Source organism: Pelecanus crispus, chromosome 2, assembly GCF_030463565.1.
Source record: "Pelecanus crispus isolate bPelCri1 chromosome 2, bPelCri1.pri, whole genome shotgun sequence".
Taxonomy (NCBI): Eukaryota; Metazoa; Chordata; class Aves; order Pelecaniformes; family Pelecanidae; genus Pelecanus; species Pelecanus crispus.
In genome coordinates this window covers 92,153,906-92,172,335 of record NC_134644.1, presented here as the reverse complement: position 1 = coordinate 92,172,335, position 18,430 = coordinate 92,153,906, and the positions used below count along the sequence as shown (strand labels likewise).

General features: G+C 40.4%; 1 protein-coding gene across 1 annotated transcript in view; it reads left to right on the top strand.

The window, feature by feature from the left end:
* Positions 1-18,430, top strand: part of TRIO (trio Rho guanine nucleotide exchange factor) — a 264,384-nt gene that overhangs the window by 128,895 nt on the left and 117,059 nt on the right. The window contains exons 11-13 of the mRNA XM_075706194.1: positions 3,802-3,993; positions 13,622-13,791; positions 14,685-14,859. Coding sequence (XP_075562309.1) covers positions 3,802-3,993; positions 13,622-13,791; positions 14,685-14,859 — 537 coding nt within the window. The remainder of the gene's footprint in view (positions 1-3,801; positions 3,994-13,621; positions 13,792-14,684; positions 14,860-18,430) is intronic.

The following is an 18,430-nucleotide window of genomic DNA, read 5'->3' as shown; positions in this document are numbered from 1 at the left end:
ACTCAGCCAACTAACAATCCTCCCCAAATTCTGATGTATTGATATGCATGCTACACATACATGTTGACTTGCACCCACTATTGTAAAATTATCAGTCTTCTCATGTGAAGCCTGTCCAGTTCACTTTCTACTCCCACACCCCCCTCTTCTATTTTCCCCTCTCCCCATGATCATCTTTGTATCCATGAGACCATTTAGTCAAAGTGTTAGGACTCCAAGTTTTGATATAACTGATTCACTTATGGGCATAGATTTTCAGCTTAAAGCACTGGATGCAGATCACTAGTATGGCTGTACTTCCCTATGCATTTTTGTATGAAATTCTGAGCCCTTCTCCTGTTTCAACTATGATCGATGTCTGCTTTTTCACAGTAGTCTCCATTCAAAAAACATGAAAGGTGTATGGCAAGAATTAATTAGTGAAAACTTCTTCCACAGATAAGTTTGTTTTTTTTTTTCCCTCCATCTGCAGACTGCATCTGAGTAAAGAACTCAAGTCAGCTTGGTGCAAGAGACGCACAAGAAAGATTCTTCCAAACCTCATTTGAATACACCTATCACTTCCCTACCACCTCCGTTAAGGCTGCTAAAAAAGTTTCTGTATTTGAACTGATTCTTGACTTTACTGTAACTCATGAATGGCTGTAACACATCAAACTAAAGGTCCAGGTCTTACATTATCTTGTGACCATTGCCAGACGCACAAAGAAAACGGACTGTATGTGTAAAAAGTTATCTTTAACCTCCCAGTTATCTAGGCTTATTTGATGTCTGTAACTGATGGATGCATCGAAACAGTGTTTAATAGTCACTGATGGACTTTTCTTCCCTTAATTAGGCTAGCTACTTTTTGAACCCATTTATGCTCTTGGAATGTATGCCAGATCCTGTGGCAATGAGTTATGCAATTTAATTGCTCCTTAGATGAAAAAGTACTTCTGCTTTTTCATTTTAAGTGTGTTGTCTGATGCTTAAACGTGATAGCATCCACTGTATTTAATGAGTAATATATCTTAATTTTCTCTGCCTTTAATGATTTGTATACCCCTGTTAATCTCCCTCCATCCATGTGCCTCTCTTCCCCCTCCATAGTGCAGTAAACTCCAGTTTGTGTGAAATTCAGTCCATACCTCTGCTCGCTTCTGTTGCTGTATTTATTGTCAGTACTACTCATTTCTGCACTAGTCCCTTAAATTTAACCTTTTACTTTTCTATAACGTGTCACTTCATATGCTTTCTAAAAATACGGTGTTTGTTTTTTCTGAAGAGTATGTAGAGAAGGTTTCTCAACAGGAAGACTAGGAAAGCAATGGGATATGTTGTTGGGGAAGGGGTTAAACTCTCTGTTATGGAGAGTCTTTCAGCATTTTGGAGAAAAATGCTTATTAAAGACTCGAGTGTAGTTGATCATGCCTTGGGGCACAGAGAGATGGACTAGAGGACTTCTTAAAGCTCTTACCAGGCTGATTCTTTTCCCCTGGGATTTGGGGAGGGTGTGCTAGAACTTCACTGGGGAAGTGTTAACCTGTTTCAAAATTCTTGAATTTGTCACTGTGAAAGCTCCTTTGTCAATTTAGGAAACTGGCATAAGCAGCTTCAAGGGAGAACTCCTGCTCTTTCTGTCTAACCTTCTGTTTTCTAACTGGAGGCTGCCCCTTGGGACCAACATTCTCAAATTCTTCACATTACTACATTTTTCCCTCCAAGCATTGTTTAGAAGTAAGCAGAGAGGTGGGAAAGGCAGTAGTTAGTACAGCATGCCTATTTGCTGCGATTTCTATTCCAAAGGGCAGTTATTATCTACCAAGATAAATATTTATATTTCAGCTCTACTTGGAAGAGAAATTTTAGTGATAAGGCATGCGTCTGCTGTTAAGGTTTGAGGATTGCAACCCCTTTTGAAGCAGTGTCTAGGTTGTGATCATTTGTAAGTACAGGCAGTTCACCATCCAGTTTACAGAAAGAAAAGTCTGATGTGCCTGGGCCTGTGTTACGCGGAAGATACTCCTGGAATTCATAAACAATGCTTCACATGTGAGATAAAGTTTTCATTAAAATGGGAAACTTCTGTTTCAGCCATCTGCTGCTGGGTGTGGCTCTCTGGGTTGATGAAGTAGTTGTTCAAGGAGTGCCTTAAGGCTCTTCAGCCTTGCCCCTTGAACATGTGTGAGCTGCGACCGTGGAAGTCGAAGCACCAAAGCACAGATCAGAATGTGTTCTGGGCCAACATGGCCTGAGCCAGTGATCTGAAGCATTGAGTAGTGTGCTCCCCACTGAAAAGGGCAGGCTCATGTTAGTCTCTGCAGGCTTTCCCAGGGAAATTGGGGAGGAGTTCTCTACCTCTCTGTGCAATTAGAAAGCTGAATGTTAAGGAAGGGCTAAGATGCACATAAGTCAAAATCAAGGAGCAGCATGGGTTGAATTCCTTACATAAATAGATCATAATAAATGAAGGGGGAACTCCCCCCAAATATATGAAAGCTGCACTGAGTCATGTAATCTGTCCTGGGCTTGCCTGGTAATTTGCTTGAGACCCTGGAGGAGAGCTCTTATTTCCGGCCCCTTAGTTGAGTTTTAGGGCTGGGCTCAGATTTAACTTTTGTGGGTATTATAATGTTAATTAGAGGTGTGATACTATATTTGTGGCAAAGAAAAGCAGATTTGCAGAGCCTGAATTTATCTTGACTAGCAGTGTTTTTACCTGATGTAATTGAGGTTGGGAGAGGATGGAAGAGCAGAAGGGAAAAGAGAAACATGTAGTTTATATTGTAAATAACTTTTTTTTTTTTAATAGTCTGTGGTGCAAACTTATCAGGAGACCTGATGTGGTGACATAAGCAAAGCTTCTTTAGCATAGACTTGGCTTTGGTCATTTTTCTCAGAGGTTAACATCCTTCTGTGCTTTCTTGATGAGTCCATTTTGACAACCATTCTAAGGCATGAAACCCCAAGGTTAGGCTCAAAAAGAGCACCCAAATTATAGCAAATGTTTGGAATCAGTCCTGTTTTGAATTAATGAGAAAGATGTAGATGCAGGCTGCAAGTGCTAAGCTTTAGTAGTTGTTAAACACCTCTCTCTTCTCTGGGCCATAGCGCTCTCAGCACATCAGGTACCAGACTTCTCCCATTCTGTTTTCTGCTGTGACCCAGGGTTTATTGATCTGCCTTTGTTAATCCTAACGCTCAGCCATAGCTGACTTATAAACCTTCCTTTGTTGCTGCTGTTTCACAAATGGTGATCCACTTGACATGTGAATTTTGGATACCTCACTTATGTAAGGATGGAGAGAAATTTTCTCCTTCTGTGTGTGGTCACTTTGCACTGTCTTGGTGGATGCGTCGATTTGATGCTAAGCATCTCTACCAGCAGCTAGGAGTTTCTTACCTCTAATAATACACATTTCGAAAGTCTTTTGGCCGTAACTGTAGTGATTTTTCCAGTGTTGAAATAGGCGAGTTTGCAAGTAATTAGGCATTTAATTTAGGCTGATCTTTATTCTAGTTGTGAATATAAAATACTAATTCCAAGGAAGAATAAATAGGCTCCCAAGTTCTGGATCAAAGAGACATTTGAATAGACACAAATGTGGAGCTAAGGAATGAATTTATTCACACTTAAATGAAAAAGTATCTAGAAATATAAAAAAATCTATAGTAATATTATATTCTACTAACTTTAAAAAAAGAAGAAAGAAAAATACATTCCAAGGGCCTTTTTGTTTTCATTAGTTGAGTAGCTTTAAATACACTGACTGAATTTTCTTTTACTTAATCCTGTGAAACTAACTTATTTCTCTACAGAACACGTATACCAATGCAGATAAGCTCCTAGAAGCAGCTGAACAGCTCGCTCAGACTGGGGAGTGTGACCCGGAGGAAATTTATCAAGCTGCCCATCAGCTGGAAGACCGGATACAGGATTTTGTTAGGCGTGTGGAGCAACGCAAGATCCTGCTGGACATGTCTGTGTCCTTTCACACCCATGTTAAAGAGGTAAAACTGCTGCTAAGTCGTGGTCATAACTTTAACCCTTAAAACTGATATTGTCCAATGTTACTTTCATTGTTAGAACCTTGCCATAGCAAGTCATGAACCCCTATTGTACAATGTTTTGGTTTGCAATTCACTGTGGTTTGGGGGCTGGACTAGGGTGGTTGTTTTGTTTATGGGTATTTTTAAATTTTTTTTAATTACTATTTTTATACTTTCATAAGCAGCTTCTACTTCCTTTATTGTGCAAGTACACATGCTTGTTCAATCACGGGGAAGGGGGGAGGGTCAGATCAGGGAACTGATACAGCTAACAGACAGCATTGCAGGGGGAGATACAGTGCACTTTTGCGTTTGTGTTTGTGGTTGGGTTTGAGTTGGTTTTTTTTTTTTTTTTTTGGTTTTGGGTTTTTTTACTCTCCAGTGCAGTTAACTGAGTTGTCAGACACAATGCAGTTCAGGAGCGTGAAATGCATGGCAGAAGCACAAGGCTACTTAAGGCAACCCTGCTGCCCAGAGAGACTTTGTTTTCTTTCTGGTTTACACATTTCATTTGTGTATTGGTGGCTCTTCACAACCTAAAGAGCTTATCTGATAATGATTTGCCTCATGTTTTTAGTGTCCTTCAAAGGCTGAACTGATATACCAGGAAAAAGAAAATTCAGCCAAACACACTTAATTTTCAGCCAGATCAGTTTTCTGCTCGATTCAGAACACAGTTCATGTGAATTTATAAGCTTATGGGAGAGGGTAGAATAGCCTAGAGCAAGAATAAGGACTTCAGTAAGGGGTTTTGGTTAAAGGAAGTGGCGAATTTCAACAACTATAGTTTACTTGTTTTCTGTTTGGAGCTCATGTTAAATCTTCTCACTGCCCAAACTAGGTGAAAATATGAAAGGCTTCTGGATCACAGCATGTCAGAGTGTGTGTCTTCCTTCCCTTCACCCTACGTCAACAAATGGTCTGTTCAGTGGGGAAGTATAGTATTCAAAGTAGCTTCTTCAGCAAAACCTTGTATAGCGTAAGGGTGGGAGTATTTTGTACGTGAAACATCTGCTTTGTACTTGAAACAAACGCACAAGGCAGTTGGTCTTTGAAGGAGGTCAGGATTGAATTACTTCCTAGCTCTAGACATGAGTACATAGCTCCCCCATCAGTTCTCTGTTAGATGCTTCCTTGCTGATATTCTCCCAGGACTCTGCTTGTTGAAACAAAACATAAATGCTGTATCATAAGCTATTCTTACGGGGAAACTTTTTTGTTTCACTTTTCTCAAGCACATAGTGCTGTTCCATACCTGTTGTGAGGCACCAGAGTAGTCAGCTGCTGAAACGGGTTCATTGTTTCTATAGATTTCTTCATTATCTGTTTTTCTTAGCATCAAGAGGAACAGCTGGAATGGTATTTAAATGGATATAGTTGTTTGTAGTGATGAAGGACGGATACTGTAAAAGGATTTGCAAGGAAAGGGCTTTCAAAAAATCCAAAAAAACTGAAAGGCAGACTGATCTGTGAGTCACTGTTGAGTAATTCTGGGAAGGCTGATCCAGATGTGCTGGAATGTTGCCACTGCTCCCCCAGATAATAATGTTTTATTGAAAAAAAAAGATACTCGGTATCTTGATTTATTTCTTTGGGAAAATGGGTATTATTGTGACCCTGTAAGTGCACACAGCTGTTCCTATGGCAGCCTCTTTGCAGCCTGGACTTTGGGGGAAAGGTACTGTGGCTGATGTACACATGTTGATTTTTTTTGTTTTGTTATGTGGCTGACCTCTATACCTAATAAAACAAGGAAAATTAAAAAGCGTACTTATTTATGTAAGCAAGACTATCTTTTTATTTATTTGCATTCTACTTAAAAATATAGATGAGAGAGTGAGGCAGGTGGTTCATACTTAGTAGACTAGTCCTTTGGTTAAGGTGCAAAGAAATAGCAAGCTCAAAGCTGTCTTGTGCTTTCTGTATTCTGATCTGTTTTCAAGAGCATGTTGTTTGTTATCAAACATGCGTACGGAGTGCTGAGAAAGCATCAGAAAGCAGATGGATGATAAAAATGCCCTAAACCTGAAAGTCATCCATGCTTTCTTGGCAGGAGAACTGCATTTCTTCTGCAGGATGTGGAAAGTCACTGAATAAATTAGTGCATACCTGTAAGCACGTAACCTTTCTGCTGTATGGTGGAGTGAAGAAATTAATGTGCATATTTAGCTGGTGAAGAGAGGAGTTCAAGTAGTAGGATAATATGCTAGTTGTTGAACCAGAAAGAGAGGTTTCAGTTGCTAAAGAAAAACCCAAAAAACAGAAAAACCAAACCACCAAACAAAAAACCCAAACAAATCAAAACAAAACACCACCAACGCATTTTGTTTCTTGCATCTTTTATGTGTTTTCCTGGTCTAAAAATTAGACATGAAGAATAAAAACCCTGTTTGTGTGTGACAGTTTGGAGGGAGCCACAGGGCTGAGAAAAGCTGGTAATCTGAGTTGTTGGCTGTTTTGAGGCTTTCAAATCTGGCTCCGATATCCATCCAATCCCTTGATTTTTGAAGTAGGATGTTTTGTTGTGTTTTATTCTTTTCCCCAGAAATACTTCATATTGAATGAATGCTCTTCATCTGGATGAGAGCATTCCAACACTACTTCTTCCCTGTAGCTTTACATAACCTTTATACTTGACACAGAATTTGCCTGCAACTTTTCCCAGCTTCCCTGGGAAGCATCAGCTCTACAGTGTCTGTGCAGTACTGTTAACTCTGTTCATGCTTAGTAAATCAGCACAGTTTCTCCCTTCAGAAGCAGTGTGCTTGCCACAAAAGCAACAGATTGGCTTGACACGTCCTGGAAGTAAGAGACTTTTGCTATACCTGTGCACAAAGCAGCTGTGTAGTATGTGTGCAGCAGCCTGTTACAATGCACGTTGGAAGTGCTGGCTGTCTTTAACATTTCCAGAAGTTCTGTAGCCAGGTGTCTGCAAGCTGGTAGAGCTTCCTGTGGCTTACAAACATCAGAAGACAACATATAAGTTCTCAAACTCCTCATAGACTAACCTCAATAGACCACATTTCTCATTGGAGAAAAAAAGGATGTATTCAGGGAAGCCAGAAATAGGATGTTATGTAATGGTGTCACCATTGCTCATTTTACTTAATGGTGATCCAAGAAAATCAGTTGCTTGCTGTATATATAAATTGTGATTCCATGCTGTTATGTTACTACTAGTTTTAAGTTTGTAATGCTGTGAATATTAATTTTTATCTCCCATGCAAACAGTGAGAAATTTCAATCTATAAGCCAAATATTTCATGAAATGATGTACTGAAGTTAAGCCATGCAGTGGTGAGCTTTGAAAGTGTTTGGGACCATAAATATCCCTATCAGAATCTTTGTATTGGAAGTACTGTGTCCTGGCAGGTTCCCAGCCTGAGGATGGATAAAATGCAGTTGACCATCTGAAGCGGTTGACCATTGCAAGACAGTGAATCCCTTAAGGCTTTTGTGCCTTTTGATATTTAATAATACGGGGAGGGACAAGGTGAGAAAAAAATTGCACAGATAAAAGATACATTTCCTAAATAAACAGTTACCATAAAAGGTTGTGTGCAAAACATAGGAGCAAGAGTCACAGTAGTAGTCTTTGCTGTGAAATCTGTCACCAAGTAGAGATGAACAGGGTTTTGGTATGAGTTTGAATTCTGCCATACGCATACATTTAGACACATGTGCACACACACTCCCTCTGAAATGGCTCCCTCAGCATCTATGAGTGGGAAGACTGAAATCCTGGCCAAGCCAGGTGTTTGTAGTAGTGCCAAAGTAGAGCAACAGGTATTTTCCTAACTGGAGTCAAGTGTGGGAATACAGATCAGGGCTGAATATGTGTGGAAGAGAATGATCTCTTAAGAGCCTGTTGGCTCTTTGCTTATAACCTTTTGTGTGTATTCTGACAAGTTGATTATAAAATAGCTCAGAGCGCTTTTTATGTATACACAATATGCTTAATGGTGTTACTAGACGTCTCTCTTCTTTTTTTTGTCTTACTCAAACTAAACTTTACACCAGAATAGACTGAGGTTGAAACAAAGAAAAAGGAAGTGGAATTGGCTAAGATTTCAAATATAAAACCTCGCTGTTTCTGCACAGAAGTAAGGAAACAGTAGTCTGTGCAAGCTGTTGAAGGAAGGTGCCATCGTTTGGAGGGTGCCGGTGCGTGGGAAGGCTGAGGAGGCCTTGCTCTGGCCATAATGCTGCCGATCCATTCATATCTAGCTATGAGTCCTGTGTATTTGATTCAAAAAAGCTTGTTGACAGTGCTCTTGCTTTGTCTCATGACTCACTGCCAGAAATATGCCCTCCTTTGCATTTTCCAGTGTGGAAGGGTGTCCATCTGCCCAGCCTTTCATTTGTTTCATCTCAGGTGGTGGTGCTCTTCTGGTTGCCTGTCACTGCTACGTATTTGAGTCTTCAGTGCTGGTGGTCTACAGCTTCAATGTGGATGTCGTAATAAGGCTGCTCTCTGCTCTGCGTTCCCTTTCCAGGCAGCAGAGCAGCTTTTGGATGCCCCCATTGAAGTGTGAAGGCTCTGTCCCTTGGGCTTTTGTGCACCTCTAATATTTTTTTCATGTCATTATCGCACAGCAATGCTCAGTGTGACAGGTTTGGCAAAATACATGAAGTGCAGTCTGTGGTCGGTACTTTGATATGCTGGTCATTTTGAATCTGAGAATTGAGGAGGACAGTTTTTAGATCTGAAAAAAACCGAACACATTCAGTGGCGGCACACTAAAGTGTGTTGTGGTTTACTGGTTTGGTAGGACTGGAATCCAGTTACCCAACACCGATTTTGCTCTCATGAGTTTTTCTATACTGGTAGCTACTTTGCTTGGAAAAAAGGACCAAATTTAAGTCCAAGCTTTACTGAAATAGCACTAAGTGCTTGAGAGAAGTGAGGCAGAAGTAGGCCTTTAAGCTGTTTGAAACTATGGTATAGACATTTTTTTTTCTTATTCAGATAAGGGATGAATGCTAATGGAGTACTAGTAGTTGATGTAATTTTAGGAAGATGTGAGAAACTTGGTTTTGCTTCAAGGATGAATTTATTCTGAATAGGAAATTGATTCTATTATAATTGTAGAATAGATAGGGGTATTTGAAGCTTTTTAAGATAATTAAATCTAATTTTCAAAAAATATGCGTGCATTTAATATCTTAAATGTCCCTGAAAGACCCCGGAAGACAAACTCCTGGGGGTTTAACATCTTATGTTTTGTGTTTTCAAACAGATGCAGTTTTTGTCCACTGCGTGTCCAGAAAGCCAGAGTTTACAGGCAGACACGCACATATCAGCCCCCTTCTATGCCCAGATATACTTGTTAGGGAATACTATTGCAACATTTGGCCCTGTACAAATAACAGCTCTTTCAATAACTGTGCATGTGGTGATACACATACTGCAACACTGTGCTGGGGGGCAGGGGCAGAAAAGAGGAACTGGCAGTTTTTAAATGTAGAAACTGTGTGCCTTTCTTTGTCTTACCCTGCTGAAAAGGCTGACTGACTATCCAAAAGCCATTATTATAAAAATGAAAATTAAAATAAATTGCAAAAGCAAGTGACAGGTATTTTACCCTAATAAAATGTGTGCACTTGGGAAGGTATTTACTCAAACCCGTCCTCCGAGTATCTTCGGCAAAATACTGTAGGGTCTTGCTTAGTTGCGGTCTTTCAGGAGATTGCAGGGATGGGATTTAAATGGATAGAGGCCCATGATGGAAACACTGAAACTTCCAGGATGTTGCAGACAATTAAAATAATACCATCTCGGTGACTAATGGCATGCTCCCAAGAACTTAGGAAAGAGGTAGCACAGGATGCAGGCTCATTCAAGCAGATGTTTCTTAGTCTGTGCTATATTTAGATCAAGAAAAAAAAAATCTGCTGGGTGAAACATTTGCCTGTCAGGGATTCAGAATTTGATTTCCCTCTCCAATTTTAATTCTGGTAAGATGTGAAGAGCAGATGAAAAGAGCAGAAAAGCCTCCTTATGTGACTGGATCGAGTTATTTATATGGTTTTCTCACTGTACATTAGAGCTGTCTTGCCGGTGGATAAAGTTCTTACTGAGGTCACAGGACTCGGTGTTTGTTTAGGGATCTTCATGCTGCTCGTTTTACAGAGAATAGAAAAAAAACATGCCTGGAAGTTGCTCAAAAGTTCACACTGAGAGAAAGTTAATATTTTTTTAATGATGAGGTTTTTTTCCCCACCGGATTTTTGTTGCCAAGCTCTCTTTTATGGAATAATGCGTTGCCTCAGAAAATCATTGCACTATAAAATCTGTAGTTCTGCACTGCTGAACATGTATGGGTAAGCTCCAGTCTCTGTTCACCCCCCACTGTAAACTGGTTGCTTTCTTTTGGCTTTGCTGTGCAACCTTGTGCTGTGTTCATCCTTAGTTTTGTATCCGAAAACAAGGTAATTTATGTCATTTCCAGTATGTCCAGTGCTTATTCTGATTTTAATGCCATATACAAGCCAGCTGGCTATTGCCACCAGTTATGAATCAAGCTCCTCTCAGTAAATTGCATTAATTTCTCTGTAGCTTTAATAACCTGGCAGTTTTGTTCATTTGTGTTGGCTTTATTCTAACTTCTGTGTATAAACGTCAAGATTATTTTGCGGGGAAGCTGTTTGTCAGAAACTTACTTTGCAGAAAAGTGTAAAAAGCTTATTTAGTAATGTATTAGAGTTACTTTTGCTATGTAAGTGTCACAGAGCTGTTTAGTCACTTCAGAAATGGCTTGAATTGTTCCACTTTCAACAGCGTATGAATCACAACTAGACAAGTAATGCATAGTAATTACTATCCTTCTCTTTCTGCACATTTGTAAAATGTTTTTCCTGCCCAAGCAGTGGGCAATTCAGCTAATGAAGTAGGCAAACGCAGTGTATTTTTGAGCCCTTTGGTAACTTGGGGGCAAGATACCATGTTTACAGTCATGCTGTGCTGACCAGGCACTAAGCCAGTTGGCATAACACTCTGTTGTGCTAGTGCCTATGTCTTTCTGCTGTAGGCAGGTGGTGTTGCTTTGAACTGGCTATGGAGAAGGAAAAGTCTGCTTGTTCTGTGTTGGCTTGGTCTCCAGCAACCAGGGTGAGCTTTAAAGGATGTATTCACATGCACAGTACATCACCAGCCCAACACTTACAAGTTTCGTTGCTCCTGCCAGGTCCTCTCCACCCAGTTACAGAAGTGGCTGAAGCATATGTGAAAAATAAGAACTGCAGGGGTGAGGTGTCCCTTGTACAGGTGTGACACAACCCAACTGCAAAAGACATCTTGCAAAAAATTGAAGTGGTTCTTAGACCTGCCTTCAGCCACAGTGCAGGTGCCTGTAAGGGAGCCAAGGGGCAAAGTCCAAGAGACTCAAAATGGCTTTAATTCCAGTTTGTCTGTAATAAACATCTCTGAAAATTGGGCCTTTTATAGGCGGTGCAATAAGCATGAGGTAGAGCTCTTCCAGCTAGCACCAAAAGCATGAGATCTGCCGTCAACAACAAAGTGCTACTCTCAAATGAATATATTTGCACAGTTGCAAGCTGCACTGGTTGTGCGTACGTACCAGCTCACTTGGAAGGTCTCTAACACAGTGTCCTATTATTACAGTTCAGACATAAGCTTCATAAGCTGAGAGAGGAATAAAAGCATGTCCGCTGGGCATTGAAGAGTGAGTAAAGTCTTCAGGTTGTATTGTCAGGCTTCTTGCTCTTAAGTTTCATTTGTCCTGAAGTGCAATTTGCATTCCTAAGTAAGCATTTGGGGCGGGGGGGGGGGAATAATTGGATGCTGCACTGGGTCATGCTGGAATGAATGTTGACAAGAGCTTTTGACTCACTTGCTAAGTTCTATTGATTTGTGCTCCTTTTAATAAGAAAGACTGCTGTGGCTTGAGCTTGTGGTGTTTACAACTGTGGAGTTGCATTCAAATCTGTGACAGGCATTGTCTTTGAAGCATGTGAGTAGTCAGAATAACACAGTGTCCATGAATAGGCAGTTCCGTTTTGGGAGGGCAGGGTAGTAGATTTGTAGAAAAGAGTCTGGTTAAATGTCATTAATTCTTCCCAATTTGTGAAAATTTAGCCTATAGCTTGGTTAACTCAAAACCTACCTCAGGAGGCATGTAAGGCTCTAAGATATAAAAGCTAGCATTTGGTTTTAAAGTAAAGCTTCAAAGGAACCAATTAATCAAGGTCTAGAATCCTTCACTGAATCTTCTACTTTAATGTAGTTCCATTGGTAGGTAGGAAACCTTTATGATCCAAACATTATAGAAACAGCAGCATGAAATGGGTATTTCTGTAGAAAATGTTAAGCAAAGAAATAAAAGATTTGTTTTTCTGTGTTTTGAAATGAAGCTAGTTTGATTGCTTACTTGTCTGTATTTTAACCATGTTAAACTTTTAATTAGGTTCAAAGTTGTTAAAGCCTATTTGTATCTCTAAAATGTAGAAAGGCAGAGATTAAAACGTAGTCAAAAGATCTTAATACTTCCAATCAGAACAGAGTTACTCTTTCAGGATAAAAACCAAACTGTGATCCTTGTTCTTGGAATCACAGGGTTTGGGATGTGGTGGTAAAACAGAGAGGAGGGACCCAGTTTGAATGCTTCCTGTGAGAGTAGCTGTTAGTGTTGCGCTGTTAGTGCTGCTCACCGGAGTGCTGCAGCAGCCAGCCGTGCTCCCTCTCTTCAAGCAGTGTTCTTATCAGCTGCACAACAGGTAGCTGGTGGTTTGTTGATGAATACTTTTTATGCTTAAGATGCAACAGCTTGCCTCATGAAATTGTGGAAAAGAACACGGCAGGGTTCAAGTGACCAGTAGTGATACGTAGCTCACATATACCTATGGATTTTTCTATAAGCTGCAATGTGTGGGCAGTTCTGAACAGGGATGTTCACGTGTTAAGTAGGGGGGAAAAAGGTTGAATTAACTGGGAGAATTACTTGTGATGATTTTTGTTGTAATAGTGCAAAATTGAGATCAAGAGGGTAAACACCATAGCTATAGGGATCATGATAGAAAAATAACTTCTCACATCTGATCTCTCTCTGTATTTTGTTTTCCGAAAGGCCCCTTTTTCCTTTTTTTGAAGGCCACTGAGAAGTGTTGTGTTAAGTTATCTGTGTGCATGTGTCAGCCTGGCAGTGTAAATTTGATGGTGGCTACAATACATCTCCCTTCCTTCCTTCCTTCCTTCCTCCCTTCTCTCAGGGAGTGTTACCATAGCATTTCCCTCCCAGGGACTTCTCTCGCAGAGCTGCAGATGGGATTCTCGCTATGAACTCTGTGCTGCTCGATCGGATACGCTCAGTACTGTAGAAGGAAAATGGGAAAGAAAGGGTGACTTAGCAACACGGATAAAGCTTTCCTGGTATTTCCAAGAAGCGAAAACCTTATTTGAAACAAAGGCTCGTTTTCATTAAATTGAGGATGGGATTTTTCTATAAAGAGAAACAAATCCTGTTTCTCACCCCCACCTCAGTCTGTTTTCTCTTGTCCAGGGAGATTGATTTGGAATAGTGACTGCCTGATCCTGGGGCTTATGTTTCTGGTTTTTTCTCCTCTCTTTTAGCTGTGGACATGGCTTGAAGAGTTACAGAAAGAACTGCTTGATGATGTCTATGCCGAGTCTGTGGAGGCTGTCCAAGACCTGATTAAACGTTTTGGTCAACAACAACAGACCACTCTGCAGGTTACAGTCAATGTCATAAAAGAAGGCGAAGATCTTATACAGCAACTAAGGTAAAACAAATTTTTATTTAAATCTCTTCTGGTGTATGTCTGATTTTCTGTGAAGCTCTTTCTGTTTTGAGGGTAGAGATGATAACTACGAGATATGACCTATAAATAAAACTTGTAAATATTAGGACTACAATGATGTTTCATGCTGTACTGATGGTCTCTAACCCTCTGTTTACAGGAAGCTCAGCTTATAAACGCTAGCTCCACAAGAAGGAGATTTTGTTTACGTAAGCTACCTTTGTGATAGGAGTGATTGTAAGTCTTTGTAGTCTGACATGCAGGGCTCCACAGCGTTTTGAGTTCTGAGCAGCAGCCTTTTTATAAAGAGACACTTGAAATGGCTTTGAAGACTGATAAGTAACTTTATTGTAAGTTGGCAGTCCATTTCATTCAGTAACAATCTAAACAAATTTGGGCCCCAGCTGCACTGGTACGTGTCCCCTTTGCTGCAGGAGCTGATATTATCATACCTGAATTTGCAGGTTTTATGCTAAAGTAAAAGATTAGGTAATTTTTTAAATTATTATTATCTAATTTTGATTTTTTTTCATTTCCAGGAAGGTTCAGTAAATAGTTATCATATGCCACTTCCTTTTCACAATATAAGGGTTTGTCTCTGGTTTTAAATTTTATTCTTATTGTAAAAAGAATGTCCTTAAATGTTGAATTAGTCAAAAAATGAAAGTAATCTAATTTCCTAATGCTTTTTCAAGTACTAAAACATAACAAAGACTTAGTTTTCATGTAATATGAGTTGCACTGACCTTATCTGAAACAGTCTTACATTTTGTGGTCATGTGTAGCATCCAAATTGTATGGGGTTTTTTTCAATAATACTCTTTTTTCTTTTTTCTTTTTTTTTCCCCTCCTCTCCCTCTCTCTGCTTTGAATAGGGATTCTGCCATTTCTAGTAACAAGACCCCCCATAACAGCTCGATCAACCACATAGAGACAGTCCTGCAGCAGCTGGATGAGGCCCAGTCTCAGATGGAGGAGCTTTTTCAAGAACGCAAGATCAAGCTTGAGCTTTTTCTGCAGCTCCGCATATTTGAAAGAGATGCAATAGATGTGAGTGTCTGCTCTTGGAGTTGCACTGCTCTTACTTCTCCTCTCATGTACGAATGTTTATGCTGAGCTGGTTGCATAGTTGTATTGGCATGTGGCTCAAATGACTGCTAGACTTAGTTCTTACCTGACCTAAGGCTTTTTTTGTCTTGTACGTGAAAGTGGTAGGAGAGTGCAGAGCTGAGCTTTTTGATATTAACTTGAGCTCTGATTGGCTCCCAGTGCATCTTTAAGCAAATGTCTTGTAAAATCATAGCGTACCAGTTGCTTCATCTGGTAAGTTTGGTTTGAATATCAAGCTACATTGATAGAACTAGTATGCTTACAGTTAATCTAAATAAGACTTGCAAGATGGTTTAGTAGAAACCCTCTAAACTTTTGCTTTGTAGTAACACCCCTCTTCTCTTTCTTTTCCAATTCAACAGTCTTTTTTCAGTTGACAGCTACAAGTAGTGTTTGGAATTCTGTTTTAATCTTCAGGGATGTTGTATGGTCTGTCTGTCTTTTTTTTTTTTTAAATAAGATTCTTTTCCACCTCTGAAAATAATGCAAAAGCAGTTGTAGTGCCACACCCCTGCAAAAATTCAAGATGTTTTGAGACCATCCAAATCTTGGAGGAGGATTACAGCTTATCAGTTGGAAGGTCTCCGTGTGCAGGAACATGCATACAAACAGACATGAAACTCCACATTGAGCTTAGGTTAATAGAATTGCATTGTAAAGCTTCAGCTAAGTTGACTGTATGACTTCTGTAAAACCACTAGTGCTGTACACAGTGGCTGAAACTGAGTTGGTGCCTCAGAAGGTTCAGGTTTATCCATTGGTAAATGATCCTGTTTGAGTATATCAATGGCTTATCTTTAGACTCTGGGAACCGGGAGCTACAGTGATATTACCACTTCGCTTGTACATAGTAAAAACTGCAACTGTTGGTTAGGTATGAATGGTGTAAGGGCAAAGAAGCAGTCAGCAGAAGTTGTTTGGGGCTTCTCAGTTGTTTGGGGTTTGGGTTTTGGTTTGGCTTTTTTTTTTTTTTTTTTTCCTTAAAATCAGGTTTAGATATCATTGCTGAAGTCTGGTTTAGCTAAGCACATTGTTAGGAGCAGTGCAGGAATAGGCAGACACAGTTCCTTGATCCATGCCCATTGAGGAAGTGAGAGTGTGTGCTCTACAGTAATAACAACTCTGGTGTAAAGGAAGACTAAGAAGGTTCTCTATTTTGCAGTTCACACTGAGGAGGTGAAACAAGTCTGCGGGGAGGTTGCTACTTTGATTATGTGAGAGTAGCTCTTGCATATTCAAGGCAAAGGCTTGGCAGAATTGTGATTGTGATAATTAGTTGGATGACTGGTACATGTGGAGGAACATAGAAGGTATCCCCTTTTATAGGATTGTCAGCAATTTTACAATCTCTTGCAGCAGTGGTCTGCAGTGCTCGATGGGGTCTGTGTGATGTTCTCAGAACACTTTTATTGAGGAAATGGCAGCCATGGGGGGCGAGGCCTATACCAAGAAAATTAATGGAAGAATTAGGTTAAAGGTTTGAGTGAAGTTCATGATTAGGTGATTGCTCTCTGCTGTAGGTTACCTAAACCAGTATTCTACAATAACAGAAGGCTGGTTGCAGGAGCCCTGCTTTGCTGATGTGTTCTAGTCCTTCAGTACAGGATAGCATCTGTATAGATAGTAGTACTTCTGTGTATGTTGTTTGGTGATGGCCATAGAATTTTGCAGCGGAAAGCTGCATATCCTAATTTGACAGGTCTTGCTTTTTCTGAAGCTGACACTTGGCATGCTTTACATTTTGGCACATAAAACGTATAGCAAAGTACCAATTACCTTGTTTAAAGAGTTGGTCTATTCTGTTTATATGGCTTGGAAACAAAAATTGTGCTTATCTAAGATTGCCAAGGAGCCCTTCAGGGAACAAAATGACCCTGGCTGCAGAGTGTCTTCAGCAAAATGTTGATTGCTTTGCTTCTCTGTAGCATGTCCTCTCTCTGCTTCCTCAGAAAAGCACGCTTCTCTTTCCCCTCTCCCTGAAGGCAGACATCTGTTCGGAAACTTCCGGGAAGAAAATGCAGGGACTAGTTCCAGGTCAGTTGTTTGAAAGCAGGAGCTCAGCTGAAGTAACATGATAGTGAGGAGGAGCCAGATGCCAGCTAGGAACTTGCAGACCTTGTTTTGACCTCCTCCCTTGTCCCGGATTTTGTGTGACTGGCCCAGTCAATTAAGACTTGGCTGTAGGGGCAGTTCATTCAGGGGAGCATCCTGTGAGGACAATTTTTCTGGAAGACGAGTAGTGTTTCTAGCTTGTCTTACTGCTTGCAAAATAACACAGGCTAAAATGGGACAAAGGATTCCCCTAGCACTAGCACTGCAGAATCATACTGTGCAGCTGTGCTTCTGGGGACAGTGGTGAGATTTGCTGGCAGGGTTAGTCTTCTTCTTGTCCTTACTCTTCCCTTATTATTTGCTGACAAAATACTCTGTTTCTTCTAGTTGCTGTCTTTCATCCTGCAACTTTTCAGATTCTCCTGCTCTTCTGAAATTGCTGCGAACTGGAGCACCATCTCTGTTTTGCCCCTTGCTCTTGGCATATAAACTTGACCTTCTCTATCCTCGGTAGGCTTTTAAGTGCTGTTGGTCAGGAGCTATTTGAAGGACTCTATTGTGAATGTCTGTGTTAACTAAAGGCAAGAAGCAGCAAAATGTGTGCGAAGAGTCCCTTGCTAGGGTGATTAGTAACACAAGGATGGACCTAGCCAGTAGGTAGGTAACAATGGTGGCAATGTATGCAGCCTGAAATGTGTGTGTCTCATCTGTGTCTGTGCATTTTTGCTTGTCTGTAACTTAAATGCCTCGAGGCCTATATCAGGGCTCCACATAAAGCATACCACACACTTCAAATCGCAGCTTTATCTCTACTCTATTTTTGGACCGTACTTACAAGATGCCTGTTAAGTCATACAGCTGAAAAGGCAAGGATGCAAAGTGCTGGATCACAGAGACCTAACTCTTCTCCCTTTCCCATTTTACCTTTTTCTTTCTGCCCAACACGTAGGATTTTCCAGGTCATGGTTAGTACTCAGTTGGTACAAGGAATGCTAGTTAGACCCTTCTGAGAAGAGACTTGTGGTTCTTTATTTCTTCCCCACTCAGTGCAAAAGAGTTGGCATCCCTTCCGTGTTATACTCTGCCTTGTGTCCTGTCGGTGTTACCTTTACATTTGTTAAAAGCTAGGAAAGTCAGGCAGCTCAGACTCTGCGCTAGGAACTTCTTGAACACATGCTATGGTAAGTAGTTGCCCTGTGTTTGATCTGGGTTGTTAATTTCCTGAGAGCGGTATTAATTTGTGATTCGGTTGCTTTAGATGTCTATTAGTCATTCATCTTTGTTCTGCTTGTTTAATGCTAATTGTCTTGACAAAACTGTAAAAACAAAATAGGAGCCTGCTCGCTCTAAAAGTGTTGCCTGTAAAGCAGAACTGCAGGGGAAGCCCTAAAGGGCATGGGCTTTATGCATGTTATTTTTGTTTTAACTCTGCCCTGAATGTGTTTTGGATTTGCACGGT